Source organism: Onychomys torridus, chromosome 2 (genome assembly GCF_903995425.1).
Source record: "Onychomys torridus chromosome 2, mOncTor1.1, whole genome shotgun sequence".
NCBI classification, from domain to species: Eukaryota; Metazoa; Chordata; class Mammalia; order Rodentia; family Cricetidae; genus Onychomys; species Onychomys torridus.
In genome coordinates, this window is record NC_050444.1 from 18,013,246 (window position 1) to 18,031,317 (window position 18,072).

The 18,072-nt window shown below is 41.9% G+C and overlaps 1 protein-coding gene and 1 pseudogene across 2 annotated transcripts in view; one reads left to right on the forward strand and one right to left on the reverse strand.

Annotated features, from left to right (window-relative positions):
* Ripk2 (receptor interacting serine/threonine kinase 2) overlaps positions 1-7,002 on the reverse strand; it is a 31,785-nt gene extending 24,783 nt beyond the window's left edge. Inside the window, exons 1-2 of one of the 2 annotated variants that reach the window (XM_036179413.1) lie at positions 6,577-7,002; positions 1,697-1,850 (exon numbers count right to left, since the gene is read on the reverse strand). In XM_036179413.1, the coding sequence (XP_036035306.1) occupies positions 1,697-1,850; positions 6,577-6,749 (327 nt within the window). In that variant the 5' untranslated portion in view covers positions 6,750-7,002. Of the gene's footprint in view, positions 1-626; positions 683-1,696; positions 1,851-6,576 lie in introns of those variants that run through there. The other variant, XM_036179414.1, reaches the window with a different exon arrangement.
* Positions 7,003-7,307: 305 nt separating this feature from the next.
* The window catches only part of LOC118577127, a 238,297-nt pseudogene continuing 227,532 nt past the window's right edge, over positions 7,308-18,072 (forward strand).

Sequence of the window (18,072 nt, forward strand, 5' to 3'; positions counted from 1 at the left end):
AGTCACCTTTTTGAAGTGCCAAAATTGACTTAGGACTCTTTCTGAAATTAAGTCTGCTTAAATTTCAGTGACCAATTAGTAGGAGGATGGTTCAAAATATTTTAAGCTGTTTACAGCACATGTCCATTTTATTCAATGATCTTTTATGATGTTGGGGGTGAGTGCTTCGAGATAAATCACACTGTGAGTAATTGGTGTATTATTTAAGGTAACATACCAAGGAAACAAAAAGAAATATGAAACACTAACACGGAGCATTACCTCCTGAGAAACACATACAGCTCAATGTAATTGAATCTTTTGTTGGTTTGTAAAGGGGCAACTTTTCAATATGAAGTTTAGGGTAACAATGGGGCCTCTGAATGGAGTCTGAATGAGGCTTTTCCCCATGGAGTCAAAGGTAGAGTGACATGCACTCTCTATTTTGTGGTCACATCTAAGAGTTAGGAATATCCCTAGAGGAGGCTACAGAATTTCCAGTGGGCTCCAAATCTAGATGCCAGAGGATCTATAAGGATGTGGAAAGAAAACATTAGAATTTCTGCTTAAACTTCATTTCTCAAACAAAAAAGAGACTGTGCTTTACAGAATCTTTGTAACTTGACCTCTGGGGCAGAGACACAAACCTTACAGACTGACACCAGTTACTTCAGTCCATCTTTGTTTCAGATGGTCACAAGCCATGAATAGAATGCGATGTGCTCTGAAACAAAGAGGAAGTCACTGCGTGAGCGGCTGACAGTGGTGCCCACGTTCCCTTGCTTGTGTAGAAGGCTTGTGATATGCTACATGTGGGTGGCCATAGGCAGTCACAGGTATTATGCAGTTCTATTTAGCTCAAATCCTCAGAAATTGGAGTATCTGATCTAAAAAGATTTCTGAGAGCAAATGCAGATGGGAAAGAGTCAGGGTGTAAGATCAAACAAAAATAAAAATATAATACATGTATTTGGAGAATGAGGACCCCTAAGTTTGCTTGTTGATAGGATTCACAAATAAAAGCCAGAGCATACCTTGCAAAAAATTAGTACTGGTTCAAACTGCTATAGACAGAAAAATGTCATGTATTTTTGTCAATGAAGATAAGTTACTTGGTCCATTAACTATAATACTTAATTTGGATCCTAAATAGTCACTAATATAAAATGTGTTTTAGGCCGGGCAGTGGTGGCGCATGCCTTTAATCCCGGCATTCGGGAGGCAGAGGCAGGCGGATCTCTGTGAGTTCGAGGCCAGCCTGGACTACCAAGTGAGTTCCAGGAAAAGGCTCAAAGCTACACGGAAAAACCCTGTCTCAAAAAACCAAAAATAAACAAACAAACAAACAAATAAATAAAATGTGGTTTAACAATGGACTATATAGTGTATTAAACTAATCTTATCTATTTCCCATGCCTATCTGTGTATGAATACACACACACACACACACACACACAAATATGGATATTGGGATTTAGTATGAATGTCACAGTTACCTATGCAAAATAATCTAGGACCTTTGAATTCAAGCCCAACTCCACAGTAACAACTCAAACAAAGCCATAAAAGGTTCATCAGTTCAATGGTGCTTCATATTCTTACTCGATTCATTTATATACTATACTACAAAGTAATGTGTTTGAATGAAGAAAAATACTATATACAGTTTGAGCAGACTAGATAATAACTGTAGTCATTGAAAACAAACAGTACTTACTCTATGAAGAAGTTCATTTAATGATCCATTTGGCATGTATTCAGTAACTATGCCCAAAAATTCAGGCTCATTGCAAATTCCCAAAATCGGAAGAATGTAACTAAATCTAGCTTTATGTAGTATTTCAGCTTCTCGTAAGATATCATTTCTTTCACTAAGGAAAAAAAATAATTATATCAGATAATGAAAAACACAATGACCATGCCCACAGATTAATTAAGCTTGGATTTTTTTCATTAATTAGCTATGTAGCCTCATATGAGCTTTCAACTCCTGTGTCCTTTAGTTTCATCATATTTAAAATAGAGATAATATCTGCTTTATGTATTCTCCTGGTCTGTTTAGAGAATAGCCAAAATAACATCTATAAACCACTGGTGGTAGAAGTGCTGCACACGGTGATCACTGTACTTTCCTGGGAAAGAGAAGGAACAGTCTGAGAGGAAGCTCGAAAAGTTGACCTATGTTAGCGTGACTGATGCTTGAACTAATGACATTATTAAGATTATTTTATATTAAAAGGAACATATCTGATAGGAGTAACATTATGTTTTATGGTTACATAACATGTAAAAGTTTTCCAACCATGAATTCTAAAATGTTCACATATTGCAGATGTAATTGCTTAGGTCAATGGTTCTCACCTCCCTAATGCTGCAACCCTTGAACACAGTTCCTCATGTTGGGGAGACCCCTAACCATAAAATTATTTTCGTTGCTACTTCTAACTGTAATTATGAATCTGCTAAGAATCGTGATGTAAATGTCAGTGTTTTCTGACGCTCTTAGGCGACCCATGTAAGGCTCGTTTGACCCTCATAGGAGTCGTGACTGTAAGTTGAGAGCTGCTAGCTTAGATGATGATTACATCAAAGTCAGTAGCGCTTACAAGTTACACACCAAACTCAGGAACAGAACAGAGAACAGGGAAGCACTCACAGCTGATCCCTGGTGTACCACATGCCTTGGTCATGAATAAAATAGGTAAACGGTTAATTTTCAGTACAAATAGAGTATTGTCAGTATTTCAGAGCACACAAAGACAAAAAGGCATCTTTGCCTTTTAAGGCCCATAATTCTCATAAAAAAATAATAAAAGAATGTCTTAAGTACCATATATTTTACACATATATACATGTACATGCACATGTACACACACATACATATAAAGGAGAAAGAAAAGCAAACTATGGGGCGTTCAGGAGATAGAGTTTTGAGCAAGGTGAAGTCACCATGGTCTTCAAAGACACAGGCTTTCGGTGGAACCTGAAGTTATGGCTAGAATTCAGCACTAGAGGGAAGGCATAGAAAGTGAATGAGGCCTCCATAAAAAGCAAGATCTTGCTTCTCTTCTGTACATGTGTACCCATCCGCAGGGCTTACAACAATGCTTCCTATCCAGTAACACACTAGATGTTCAACATCCATGTGTCAGATGAACTAAGGAAGTGAAAGTAAAAGTGACTGCTTAATAGGAACTAGGATTTGTAACAGTATATGTAAGCGGAGTGAAGGGAGAACAAGCATGTCAGGATCCCAGGGCTCACAAAGACACTCCGTCTGACAATCAGCCGTGATCGAAGGTTTTGAGCAAGAGAAATCAGTACAATTAAGTTTGAAGATAATTATCTTGGTACAGTATATGAGATTAATAGGAAGAGGAACAGTTTTGAGGATTGTAATAATAGTTTAGACATGAAGCATGGGGAACTTGAAACTATACAGTATTAGTGAAAGGAGAAAGAAAACACTGGCTGACTAGAATGGCAGATGTTGGGACTGACTGGCTATGAAGGACTTTAGAAAACTACAAAGGAAGAGAAATTATATTGATGCCATCATCATTTTTTTTTTTTTAACACCCCAGATGCATGGGTGTTGGTAGCAATGACATAAATAGAAACACTTCCAGAACAAGACTGTTGGGTAAGTGATGATGATTAGTTGGCTCTGGCTGGGTGGCTGGCTGTTGAAATGAGAATAGCAACAGACATTCCTGACCAGACTGCTTAAAACACACACACGGAGACACACAGACACACACCCAACCACGGTTGGAAGTTATTTATCCTTTGAGTAGACAATATATTTTATGTTTCTAAATTTATGAGTTGCAAGAAAACATAAAGCAAAAAGTTTCTCTCTTCTCTGTTTCTGACCTTGACTGTAAAGAAAACAGTTCTATCAATCTGTGAGGCCCATTTAAATAAACTTCAATTTCTCGAGTTCTGTAATGGCACAAGAGATATAGGTCAACAAGACAGTTGCTGTGTTACTCCTTACAAGATGAACCTGAAGATTCCTGACACTGAGAAGCATCCATAGAGAGGAGATACTGGAAGTCCCAGTGAGGTGCACATGTAAGACACCCTGTCCTCCTGTCCACAATATGAATAAGGTGTTGGGAGACAGCACAGTTGGTGAAGTGGCTGCTATACATGCAGGAGGATCTGAGTCTGACTCCTTAGAATCCACCTAAAAAAGTCAACAGCAGTAACACTTCAAAACACAACTTTCCTCTCCTCACCCCCAAGATAAATGGTACTCCTGAGAAATAATACCTGAAGTGGATCCCTGGCCTTCATATCATGCACATGGACCAGCACATACAACATGTGTATACACTAACACAAACACCAACACATACACACACACACACACACACACACACACACACACACACACACACACACGCGCTGATGTATTCTTTCTTCCTGTAAGCCACTTTATATGCACTCCAAACCTTGAACCAACTCTCTAAAGCTGGTTCCATTGTCTCTGCTTTCCATATAGGGGCACCCAGATTCAGAAAAAGGAATGATCCTCTGGTGACCAGAACAATGCAAAGTGACAGGATCAAGTCAGATTCAAAGTGTAGTCCTGGTACTCTAAGGTCTATGTTTTTCCTATGCTTTTGTTTGACCAGAAAAGCAAGCTGGATGGTTTGTAAGGTTAGATTTCAACAAGACTGAGGGGGAAAGTAAAATTAAAAGATTAAAAAAAGCCCAAACTGTAAAAGACAGTTTCAATAATTAAATCACCAAAATTACCCAACTCAAAATTTCAATAGGAAATGGTTACCCCATCTCTAGCGTACTTGAACAACCAATAGGAGCCATCTATCCATTAAGGTAGGAAGACCCACTCATTGGCTACAAAGAATGACTCATTAATCATTAAAATAACATGTAACGTCATATAAACTTATTTTCCTTCCAGGTCATCCATCTTAAAGAACAATGGGTACTTTATCTACACGAGAGCATAATATACATACATGTTTATTATTCATATTTTGTAAGTGAGGAAATAAGACACCCAAAGTCAATTGCATCAGCCTAGGCCTATCCACTTGCTAAGATCTTAGGCAACAAGAGAAATGAAAGCAATGTAGTAAGGTCACAGGATTTTGTTGGTCTTAGGAAGATAATTTTCTATCCAATTGAATGAAATTATATAATGAAGTGGTTGGTGAATATGGGAAAGCAACTCCATCTTTATCCCTTGGTTCACAAAAAGCACAAAGCTTAGGTAAATTAAAATCTTGAAAAGCAGAATCCAAAGTGAGAAATCAACTGGCTTTGGTGTACTTAGTAGTGTATTAGTGCTGCATACCCATACATTACCCAGCACTGGCTCCACTGACTATAAATAAGGCCCAGTATAAACAGGCACCACACCTTGTACATTACTGAATTTGGATCGTGGTACACAACGAATTTTAGTGTTCCAAACTACAATGTGATCTAGCACATGGTGGGGGAAAAAAAAAGCTACAGGCATATGAAAGCCCAATATTCATTCTAGTATGGCTGAAGCCAAAAGAGGTAGCTGATGCTGGATCTGACCTATACCAGACATGAAGAGCCTCTGGTCAATGGGGCCGCTACTATCGCTGCATTTTCACACTAGATCCAGGAGAAGAGAACATTGCAACCACAGATGTGAGTGCATTAAGAACTGAATGAGGTCTAGTTAAATTCTTGACGAAAGGAAAATACACAAGAGTATTACTGACTAGGCCCATTGACTAACACATACAGTCACAGATCCATGGTGTTTAGTTGTAGTGTTTTCCTGGAAACAGAAACCAAAGCTACTCTCTCTTTTTTTTTTTTTTTCTGATGTGGAAACTGGACCCAAATAGTATCAGTCAATTTTTTTGTAATCATAATTTTTGACCATTTAACAATCTTTGAATTCAATTTACTGTTACAAAAGCAGCGCCTGCCACACTTCCTTTGAGGACTTCCAAAGAGCTCGACTAACAACTGCCAATGAAGAGTTTGTTATCTGAACTTCATGACTGCACCTAACAAACCACAAACAAGACAAAACCAACCAAATCAAACCAAAACATGCAGGCTCTGGAGAAGCACTGATGAATAAAAATATGGGGCGAAACACATATATAACCCTAGAAAAATATTTTGACATGTAGTCAATATAAAAACACCGGTACTTTTTTTTTTTTTTCTTTTAAAGTACTAAATGTTCAAAATCCGCTGTGTATTTTGCACTTACTGCATATTTCATTTCCCGAGAGCCCGGTTTCAGGAGCTCCACAGCTCTCATGGCTAACAGCTAGCTAAAAATAAAGCTTAACCTACATGCACTGTATCAATACACGTCAAGTTCAATAAACAGGCTTTTAGAGGTGGCCGTGATTGCAGGTTTTTGGAGGAGAGTGGACACCACGGATGGGAGGAGAGGCGAGTTGGAAAGTCTGACGCACGGCCAGGGCAGTTCCTCACGTGGACCGGGGCTAGCCCCAGGGCCGAGGACTGGCAGCTGCGGGGAGCTGGGAGCATCACGGTCAGTGCGGCCGGACTGTGGCCATGCGGGCCCGCGTCTGCGTGAGGCCCGCAGCGGCACCCTACCTGTCGAGCAGCGGCGTGTGGATGTGCAGGTGCTTCACGGCCACCCGCACGCGCCAGTCTGCGTGGCGTGCCGACGACACGGTGCCCGAGGCGCCGCGGCTGAGGTAGTGCAGGTCGGCGAGCTTGTGGTAGGGGATGGTAGGCAGCGCGCTGCAGATGGCGTCCCCGTTCATGGCTCTGGCTGAGCGGCCCTCCGCTCGACCCTGGCCGCCTTGGCCGGTGCTGTGCGGCCTTAGCTCGCTGGGCAGCCCATTCCCGCGCGGTCGCTGCAGTTCCGGCCCGGCCGGCTGTCCCAAGGAGCCCGTCCGGTCTGCGGCCGCGCCAGGGCGGACCTTCCTCCGCCCTCCTCCAGGCTCCGCGCTCCTCCCTCCTGCTTCTTCTGCGGTTTCCTTCCTCCACCCAACTCCGTAGCCTACCTCTCCTACCCTGGCCCCGCCCCTGATGGCCCCTCCCTCCTCAGGCCCCTCCCTCCGCAGGCTCCACTCTCCGCAGGCCCCGCCCCCCGCCGGCCCCTCTCTCCGCAGGCCCCGCCCTCCGCAGGCCCCTCTCTCCGCCGGCCCCTCCCTCCGCAGGCTCCACTCTCCGCAGGCCCCGCCCCACGCCGGCCCCGCCCTCCTTAGACCCCTCTCTCCTCAGGTCCCTCCCACCGCAGACCCCGCCCTCCACAGGCCCCGCCCCCTCAGGCTCCCGGGGTAACGTCATCAGAGGCGGGGCTCAGGGGTTGCCGGGGCTCCGGGCCCTCCGCGCCCCTCCCGGCCCTCCGCGCCCCTCCCGGCCCTCTCCCAGCCGTGTGGGCTCCACGCAGGCCTGGAGCACTTTTCCTCTGGGGAAAGTCCCTGCAGTGGCGTCCACGCCGGTGTCAGGTGGGTAGGCCGGATTTTCCTTTGGCCCGCTGTCTGCCTTAGTCTCCAAACCTCAGAAGTGATGGGGTGGGGGTAACTCCTGCTGGGTAGCCTGGTGACTTCCACACCATCCCACTTCCTGAGCGTCACCATCTGCTCGCCTCCACTCCTGTCTTTACTCAGTGGCTGTCACTTCAGGAGTGAGGTCGGGAGGTAAGCGCTGTCATAGTATGACAAATTGAGGGGTTCAGCTCCTGTGACATGCTCTTCTACCAGGAAACTCTTTCTTCTTGTATTCTCCAAAGCCTACAAGCTTTGGAAATTGAAAAACATAACCATTTCTTGTGTTTGGGAAGGCTGCTGTCCAAAAAGAAGTAAACAAATTACCCAAACACAATCACTATTCTATCTTTCTACTTTAAATACCTTTCTACTTAGATGACTGTTCAATAGGGCGTTTGGCACAAATATGATGATACCTCATATTTGTGAACGATTTAGTTTCATGATCCTACACCTACCAGGATACCAAGTCTGTAATTGTGTCCCTTATATATATAAAACATCGATAGATCCTTTCCTATACTTTAGTTCTTCATAGTTTTTACAAGTCTACAGTTTAGAAGTATGTGTCCTTGGGCTGGAGATAATACGCACGATGTTAAGAGGACTTGCTGTTCTTCAGAGGACCTGAGTTTTGTTATTGGCACCACATCTGGTGGCTCACAGCAGCCTGTACTTCTTGCTCCAGGGGATCTGACCCCCTCTTCTGGCTTCTGCAGGTGAGACGCACACACACATAAATAAAAATAAAAATAAGCCAGGTAGAGGTGGCACGCACCTTTAACCCAGCACTCTGGAAGGCAGAGGGATCTCTGAGCTTGAGGCCTGGGCTACAGAGTGAGTTCCAGGACACAACTACACAGAGAAACCCTGTCTCCAAAGACAAACAAACAAAAAACCTAAATATATAAGTACATAGGAAAAACTTTAAGAATATATACTTACTTATATATGGAATTGAACTATATGTATAGAGTCTCAGTTAAGTTTGCATATATACATTATATTTCTATAATCAACTAATTAAAGATAGAAAGCTTCAAAGATATTAATATGGAAGTACATCTACTAAATAAGAAACAGAAGCTTAGATGAAATGGACAAATTGGCCTCAAAAATAAGCGTCACATCTGTATGTTGAACTCATTTATTCAAAATCCTATAAAACTATGCCAAAATTTTATTGGGAATGAAGTTTATTTGTGCCTGTTTTGCATTAGTTTAGGAAATAGCATAGCAACTTTAAGTCATTCATGTCTTGTGTAGAAATAAGACACAAACATTTTGCAAAAGAAAGCATTTTTTTTTTTTTTTCGGGGCTGGAGAGATGTCTCAGAGGTTAAGAGCACTGGTTGCTCTTCCAGAGGAACCAGGTTCGATTCCCAGCACCCACATGGCAGCTCACAACTGTCTCTCACTACAGTTCCAGGGGACCTGACACCCTCAAACAGAGTATATATAGACAAAAAACCCAAACAAACAAACAAACAAAACCAAAACTAGTGCACATTAAATAAATAAATAAATCTTCTTTTAGAAAAAGAAAGAAAGCACTTTTTCTAAAAAGCACAAATGCAGTGATGTTGGTATATGTTACCATCTAGGGTCATGGATTGAGTTCATTTTCTCCAACAATTTAAGAACTAGAAGACAAAAAAATCACAGTCACAACAAGTAATCAAGATTTGTTAAAAGTAAAGTGGGCATGTGTGCAATATATACATACACACACACCACATACCACACATACATACACCACACACCACATACACAAATCACACGACACAGACATCACACATACACAGCACACACCATACACATACCACACAAAAGAACGGACTGGTTACAAGTAGGGAGGAGGTAGAAACCGAAATCTGCTTTGCCCTGGAGGACTGGGATTTTTAGGTGTGTTGGTACTATAGGATGGTCCTTCCTCCCCCTTTTTGGATTGATCAGCTTGGAAACAGGAGAGTAGGTCCATAGGATGTCACTGTGCAAGCTTTGACATAGCCGGGGCCTGCCTAGAGCATGCCCAGGTAAGTCAGCCAGAAAGGCCCACTTGTGGGGAAAGTCAGAAGTTTGCAATTTTGTTTATGTATGGTCTGATTCCCTGTCTGCCTACCAGGCCGTTATCTGACTCCCTTCACTTAAAAGGCCACATTTGAGAGGCTGAGGGGGGAGATCACAAGAAAGAATGTTATAAAACAGAACAGAACAGAAAACAAAAAGAAACAGAATTCCAAGAATTTCAGCCATCTCACATTCAAAACATCTAGAAAAGTCTACAAACACAAATGCTGGAGAAATTGGTGTGCACAGGTGATTGAACAACTGGGGTACATTTGGAACGGTCCTACTCCAAATCAAAATTGCTTTAATCTTAGTGATGTGGAATCTTATACAAGGAGTTAGAAAGTTGTCCAGTTCTCACAGTTAATAAACAGTGTTTCTTATTCTTTGTGAATATTCTATAGTCAATCCTATGATTAAATGAAGTGTTTTTCTAAGATAATTAGCTAAATTAAATTGCTTTATCAGTCAACAGGAAAAGCTAAGCAGAGTTACTAGTAAAGACTACACTAAAACTAACCTTTCAATATGGCATTTCCTAACACACTATTTCTGGAGTATATGTTAATAGAAAGTAGTATCTTTATCACTTAGCGTTCTAACAAATGTTAAGAAGGTGGCTAGGATGAGATCTGTCCCCATAGGCTCAGGCATTAGAACACTTAATCCCAGGTTGGTGGCGCTGTTTGGGGAAATGTAAGAGTTACAGCCTTGCTGGAGGGAGCACATGATTAGGGATGGGTTTTATGGTCTTATATCCTCCCCCTGCTTCCAGTTCAGACTCTCTCTGCTTCTTGTTTATGATGGATGATGTGATCTTTCCACTTCCTGTTCTGGTCATGTGCTGCCATGTCTTCTCCACCACTGTGGACTCTTGGCTGGAATTGTAAGCCACAATAAGCTTCCATAAGTTGCTTTTGCTCACAATATTTTACCACAGCAACAAAAAGGGACTAATTCAGAAGGTTAACCTGTCTTTCTGTACAATAATGAAAATGAAATAAAGCATGGCGACACTGAGCTAACACAGACAGCTGTAATGCTGTCTAATGCTAGAATACCCAGTGAAAGTGAGCCAGTTTCTTGAACATTTCCTTGTGAATGGCATTCACTATAATTTAAACAAACTATTTCTATTGGCTAGAAGTTTTTCATGTTATAATCCTCTAACATTCTAAATGTTCTTCTGGTCTTCAAATTATCTACTTGTGTTATATCAAGTAATTTTAATTCTGCTTCAGATCATTTAAAATTATCCTTCCACATTACTTTTGGAAAAGGTCTGGGGGATTTAAAGATACTTTGAAGAGAGGTATCATGTCTTCTTTATTCTTTGTCATCTTCAATGACCAATTTGCTTTTCAGACTCAGTAATCCTATGAACATTTTATTTCATCAGTATCTTCTTACATCAAAGCAGATTAGAAAATCCATTCCTTGGGGAATCTTTTTAAGTGGATTTCTGTCTGCCAGAAAGAGCCACTTTTCTATAAAGCCCTCCTTGGTCAGATGGAACATCTGGCTCCCTGTTGACATGTTCCTATAGTACATACCAAAGCCAATGGTAGTCTCCAGACACCTTCATAACAAGTGCATTTCGAAGTCCAAGCTAGCCTCCTTGGCCATCTCACCTCCCCCACTTCTCCAGACACTAGCTCCCAGACTGTAGCAGTTCACAGGCCTCCCTTCTCCCAGACACCCCTTAGTTCTCTATATGACAGCAAGGTTTTCCCCTGCCACTGCTGCTGTTCTTGCTCTTCTCTGCTCTTCTCGCTTCTCTCACAGATGACCCTGGCCATGTCCAGAGTGCTCCCTTTCTCTTGACCTTGGATGTTCTCTCTCTTATCCACAGTAAACTCTTTACTCCCAGTCACGGAGCAGCCATTTCAGTGGTTTCTTTACTGTGCCCGTGCTTACAAGCGCAACATTGACCACCCTCTTCTTCCTGTGGACACCATATGACCACCTGTTTCCAGCTTTTAACGCCTTGACTTCCTTGCGGTAATCTATTGTACCTTCCAATTCTGAGCCTAAAGTAAACTCCTCCTTCCTTAGGTTGCTTTAGCCAGGGTATTTTATCACAGCCACAGGAAAATGTCTAAGGTAGATCTGGTTAAGGTAAGCTTACTAGTCTAGACCTTAATCAAAGATGACTCTTCAGATGAAAAGGAAAAAAATGGATCAGGTGTGGTGGGACATACCTGTAATCCCATTACTTGGGAAGTTGAGGCAGAAGGCTCATGGGTTTCAGGTCAGCTTGTGGTACATAGAAAGACACCCTCCCCCCCCATACACACCCCAAATTTCTTTAAAAAGGAGAAGATATTTGGATACCAAGACAGGCATACATAGGGGGAAGATAGTATGAAGTTATGGGGAGAGAGGACTTGAACAGATTGCCCCTCATTGCTGACAGAAGGTGAATGTCTGTAATCGTGAATCTGTTTTGCTTTGCTATTGTTTTGTTGTTTCAAAATAGCTTTTCCACTACTATGACAGATTACCTGAGGAAATCTCTTTCAAGGCGGAAGATATCTTGCCTCTTAGTTTTGGGCTCCATTGAGACAGTACATAATGGCAGGGATCCTGTGTAGAGCAAACCTGTTTACTAGGAAGCATAGAGAAATAAGGAAGGACAGGGGACAAGCTTTGTCTTTCAAAGACAGCATGCTACCAATACCTGCAGTGGTCCATTTTCTTCAGGTAGGCCCCTGATTTCTGCTAACCCATTCAGTTGTGAGCTAATCAATATATTACCAATAAATGGAGCAAGCCTCCTGATCTAATCACCTCTCAGTGTTGTTACCAGCTGGGGACTCTAAGCCTTTAATGTATGGGGCTTTTGGAAGGATACATCATATATAAACCATAATAAGTATGTTAATGGAATTATAAAATATGTAATGTTTTGAGATTGCCTTACCTTATTCAGCATTGTACCCTTGAGATCCATGGGAGAGTTTGTTTGTATCAATAGCTTTTTATAATTGCTGAAGAGTATTGCATGGTATGGGTATGCTATCGTTGTTCAATTATATATCTATTAAGGAACATTTTAGGTTTCCTCAGTATTATTATTTTTTTAATTCTTTTTCCTTTTGAGACAAGGCCTCTCTACATAACCCTGGATCTCCTGGACTCACTACATAGACCATGCTGATCTTGAACTTAGAGAGATCTGATTGCCTCACCTCCTTAGTGCTGGAATTCAAAGTGTGTGCTACCACACCTGGCTAAAATTCTTAATTTTATTTAATTTTATGTACACTACAACTGGTACCCACAGAGTCCAGGAAAGGGAATATCTTCTGTGAGCTGCCATGTCACTGATTTTTAATGTGTGCCAAGTAGGTAAGACCTTCAGCTGTGATTAAGTGATGTGCAAATGAAAATTGGACCTTCCTGTTAATTCAGATCTCCAGCACAGCCACCTCTAGGCAACACATTTAACAGACATTTTATACACCATCATCCTAAGTGCTGGAAGTACAAAGACAAGGAAGTCAATGTCTCTGAAGTTGGAATGCTTTGAGTGTCCTGGGGAAGACAGGATGCCAGAACACGTGGCCACAGGTGGTAAGTGTGCTGCTCAAGTTTCCTCTCAGTGTCAGGAAGACACCATTTGGGGCAAATAGTGAAAGTAGCGTTCACAGGGATTATGTGACTTTCTAGAAGTGACAGTTTGTGAGTTGCTGGTCAGTATGCTGAAACACATCTGTTTGGATCACAGTCTGTCTTCTTTCTGGGAACTGCTTGGGTTCGATAACAGCCAGTGGTGTGGTGTGTTTTCAGTTTCACTTTGTACAATGTCAAAGTGGAGAAAGAGAGTGAAAAGGGAAATTCCCAGCTGCGAAAAGATGGTGCTGGACAAAGATTTATTATCACAAAAGTTTCCTGGGAATTTCCGTTTTCCTTTGGGATTTTATTTGGCAGGTTTCCCAGAATGTACAAGAACCCATAACTAGCTGTTTTGTCTAAATCTTGGAATTTCAGTGCCTGAATTTAGCAGAATGTTTTGTTCTTTCCTTTTTTTCCCCCCTTGCAGCTCAAAAATCCTGTTCCCTGTCATTCATTCCAAAGTTGTAAGCAAAGCATGTGGAGGAATATTAACTTTTAAGGCAGCAGAGTTATTTTTGTTTTAGGAAGCTACTATGTGAAAGCGGATGTGAGTTCAGTACCCTTTTAAAGATCCTGTCTCAGCAGACACATGGCTGTGGACAAAAGGCAAAACCATCCTCACTGTTGCAGCCTCTGGAGTTTATTAAGTTTTAACAGGCTGGTTAGCACAGCCATGTAGAAGCCGAGACTGTGACTAATCAGCTCCAACACCAGCACTAGAACAGATAGATTTCTAGGGAGAACTTGAAGGGAAGTCTTGGATTACAACTGCAGAAGGCATTATTTATACTGGGAAGGTATTGTTTGCAAGAAATATGCTGGGAGTCTCTGGAGTTGAGTAAGGGAAGGCCCTCTGCCCTACTTACCTGGGTTATTCTGAGGCTCAAGTTACACAATTATAAAAGGCTTTAAACTAAACCCAACAGTATATGTAATAACAGCGATAGTTACTATTTTCTTATCAGCCCTGACATTTGGTTAAAACCTTATCTAGTTTGAGAAACAGAAAATTCTCTGTTAGGCAGGAGCTTTCCAAGTATTCACCTTGAATGTGTGGAGTTCTCTTGTGGGAAGGTAAGCACTGCCCCCCACCCCAACTTTTATGGTGAAAAAAGTATATAGAATAGAATAGTGTATAGAATTAGCCAGTTGGACTCAGTTTAGATGATCCCAGTGCAACATCCACAGCATCATAATCAGGAGCCAATCAAACATATGGCTTCTTCTCTCTATAAGGCCTTGTGAGGGTGCTGACTTTGGCTACAGCAGTGTCATAGTCTTTCTTTACAGCCTCTTCTATCTGGTGCTTGTTGACCTTGACATCTACAATGAACACAAGTATGTTGTCTCCTGTCTTCTTCAGTGGTCAGATGGCATAGTGGTCAAGATTGTCTCTCCCTCCGGCCTGGACTGAATCTACCAGGTTGAGCTGAATCCTTGGAGGGGATTCTTTGCCCTGGAGGAGATGGGAATGGGGGGGAGTCTGGGGAGGGCAGGGGTGGGAGGGGGGAGGACAGGGGAAACCCATGGCTGATGTAAAATTAATTAAATTATAAAATAATAAAGAAAACGATTGTCTCTCCTGGGAGCTCTCTTTCAAGGGTATTTGGGTTACCTCCCGAGCTGTAGGGTCTTGGGTCTCCTGAAGGTGGGTGGCGTGCATGTTCAGTTGGAGCCTCCAGCTCCCCCCTGCATGGTCCAGAAAGCCCATTCCTGTCTCTTTTGGCTCTTCCTTCCCTTCCCCCTCTTCCCCTTTTTCGACTACTTGCTCAGAGAGTCTCTGAACAAAGGAAAAGGGGCAAAAAGTCCAGTGCTACATTGTTGGTGGCTACTGAAGCTTCCTCCTTTGAAGCTGCCCACTGCCCGAGACCCTGCCTAAGTGCTGAGCTTTTGACCACACTTGTGTGGACAAATTCAGCCCTCACCTACAACTGATGAAATCTCCCAGCTTTCAATTGAGGGCATAACTCTTCTAGCCCCAACGGAGAACCTGCCTGGGAGTTGCTCACTATATACCTTTTATACTTTTTCAGTTCAGCTTGATCTGGTTTGCTGCGTGTGTGGAGAAACTTGTGGGGTGGGGTGGGGGGGGCCGAAAACCTCTTAGTGTGAATCTTCTTTCTGTGGCTGTGGACACTTTTCAGCACTGCCTTCTTAGCTTTCAAGGCCTTCATTTTGGCATTGCCTTGGGGAAGGGCAGGAACTTCCTTCTTCAGGTAAGTACTTTTCACAGGACACCAACATCAGATACAAAACAATGTAGAGCCTGTAGTGCAGCTAGACAGAAACAGCTTCTTCATGGAATCTCTGAACAGGTAAAAGTAAGAACACCATCAACCAAGAAAATGATCAAACGATCCTCTTTCCTGGCTATTGAGTGACCATTGCCTCTGTTCCAATTATAGTGTTACTTCAGCTTTTATCTTCCAATGATTGGATTAAAAATGTTAAGATGCTCAGTTAGAATTATCCCTGCTTTTAGACAGCATCCAATCCGAGGAGGATCCTTATTTCCTTGGACATTCCCTAGACTCAACCCCTGTAATAAATTCTTCCTAACACTGTCTTATTGGGGTTCCCTCTGGGTCCCTATGGTGCTTGTTTTCCCTGCTTGAAATGAATCAATAAATCCAGTTTGTGTCACTGTAGATGGGGCTCTTACAGTCTTTGGCTAGAGAATGTTGATGTAATTATTAGCCAGCCACCAGGCCTTCTAGTACCTCAGGTAGTGCTGACTCTTTGGGCTTTTCTAAGAGTTTTTCTGTGACATTGGTGCTACTTCAAAGAACAGACCTTGTCTACAAATGGTTATGTCTAGACATAATATCATCCTTCACTTTGTGAATTATGGGGGCATGAACCCAGAGTATTACATTTCTTAAAAATAACAAAAATAATAGCTAACATGTATATGCCATTGGATGGTAAGATGTGTCTTAGATAGTTCTAAGCACATTCCACACAGTAATTTATGTAAAACAACACTTTCCAGCAAGGGCTATTATCATTCTCAGTTTACAGATGGAAAACTGAGAAGCAGGCTATGGTTTGTGTATAGTTCCTCGCTGTTGAGTAAGAGAGTCCAGATCTGAACTCAGGAAACCATACTTTTACATTCTACATGGTTAGGTCTTCTACCAAAATGTTATGAAGCTATTGAGAGGTGGAGTACAAACGATTTAGGACTACTTAGCACACTGTTACTTGAAGAGCTGCTTTAGCTGTGAGCATGGCTATCTCTGTTAAGGATGGGAAGTCTAGCAACCTTGAAATGTTCATGTGTCTCTTTCAGCAGCTTATTGTTAGGAGTAATTTAAACTTTGTGGAAGTAAATCCAGGAACAATTCCTGGTTTAAAAACATGCAGGATTATCTGGCATACATATTTCCAGTTTTAGTTTCTCAGTTACCAGGTTTAAAAATCTTTGAGCTTGGAAGATAGCCCAGTAGGTAAAATGCTTCCTACAGTGTGCATATTTAAGGATCTCAGATCAGATTCACAGAACACACTTAAGACTGGATGTAGTGCTGTACATTGGTAATCCCATTTCTCCTATGAGGCAATCAGAGATGGACATAAGAGAAGCCCCAGAAGGTTGAGGGCTGGCTAGCCTGGCATGTGCATTAGTGAACAACAAAAGGCCTTCTTTTAAACAGGGTGCACAACACTCAAGGTGATTCTCTCCTCTCCATATATGCTGTATACTTGCATACACATACACACAAACATTCACTCACTCACACTCACACAAAGATTAAAAAAAAAAACTTCTTTGAGCTGGGGATATGGCTTAATAGTAGAATTCTTGCCTAGCATGCATAACATCCAATATCTGATCTCTAGTATTGAAAAAAAATAAACCTTTGTAGTCAAGATAGATATAGTTCTCACAACTTTAGAGTGCATTCAAATGTGGTATTTCTTAAAACTGATTTGGGAAATTCAAATTATATTAATATATTAAAAATAAATATTGTACAACTGAATACTTTGGTTGGAGAATATCTTGCTTCAATTAAATATTAAACTTAAATGTATTGTTGCTTGATTTAATCAAATATCAGTCATTGGAAGAAATAGGTCATAAAAGTTTACCATGAAGGAGATTCATGAAAGAAATGATAAAACTGAAATATGAATTACTTATATAGAAAATGTGCTTTATGTTCTACCAAACACAATATTTCTAGTGCAATCCTTTGTGTATTGCTTGTTTTTGAGACAGTCGTGCTATGTAGCTCTAGAACTGGCCTAGAACTGGCTGTGCAGCCAAACTGGCTCTTAATAAAGGTTTCTATTGCTGTGATGAAACACCACGACCAATAAGCAAGCTGGGGAAGAAAGGGTTTATTTGGCTACATTTCCAAATTATAGTCCATCATTAAAGAAAGTCAGGACAGAAACTCCTTCGGGGAGGAACCTGGAGGCTAGAGCTGATGATGTAGAGCCCATGGAGGTGTACTGCTTACTGACTTGCTCAACATGGCTTGCTCAGCCTGCTTTCTTATACAACCTAGGATCTTCAGCCCAAATATAGCACCACCCACAATGGGCTGGGCCTCCTACATCAGTAACTAATTACAAAAATGCCCTACAGCTTGATTATGGAAGCATTTTCTTTTTTTTTTTAAATTAATTTATTTATTTTACATGCCAAATATAGCCTCCCCTCCCTTCTCACCCTCTCGCTCCTTCTTCCTCCCTCCTCTTCCCTCTCAATTCACCACTCCTCCATAATCATTCAGAAAGGAGCAGGCCTTCCATGGGCATCAGCAAAGCATGGCTTGTCATGTTACCATATGACTAAGCACCTTCCCCTGTATTCAGGTTCAGCAAGGCAATCCAGCACAAGAAAGACATTCCCAAGAGCCAGCCAAAGTACCAGGGACAGTCCTGCTCCTAT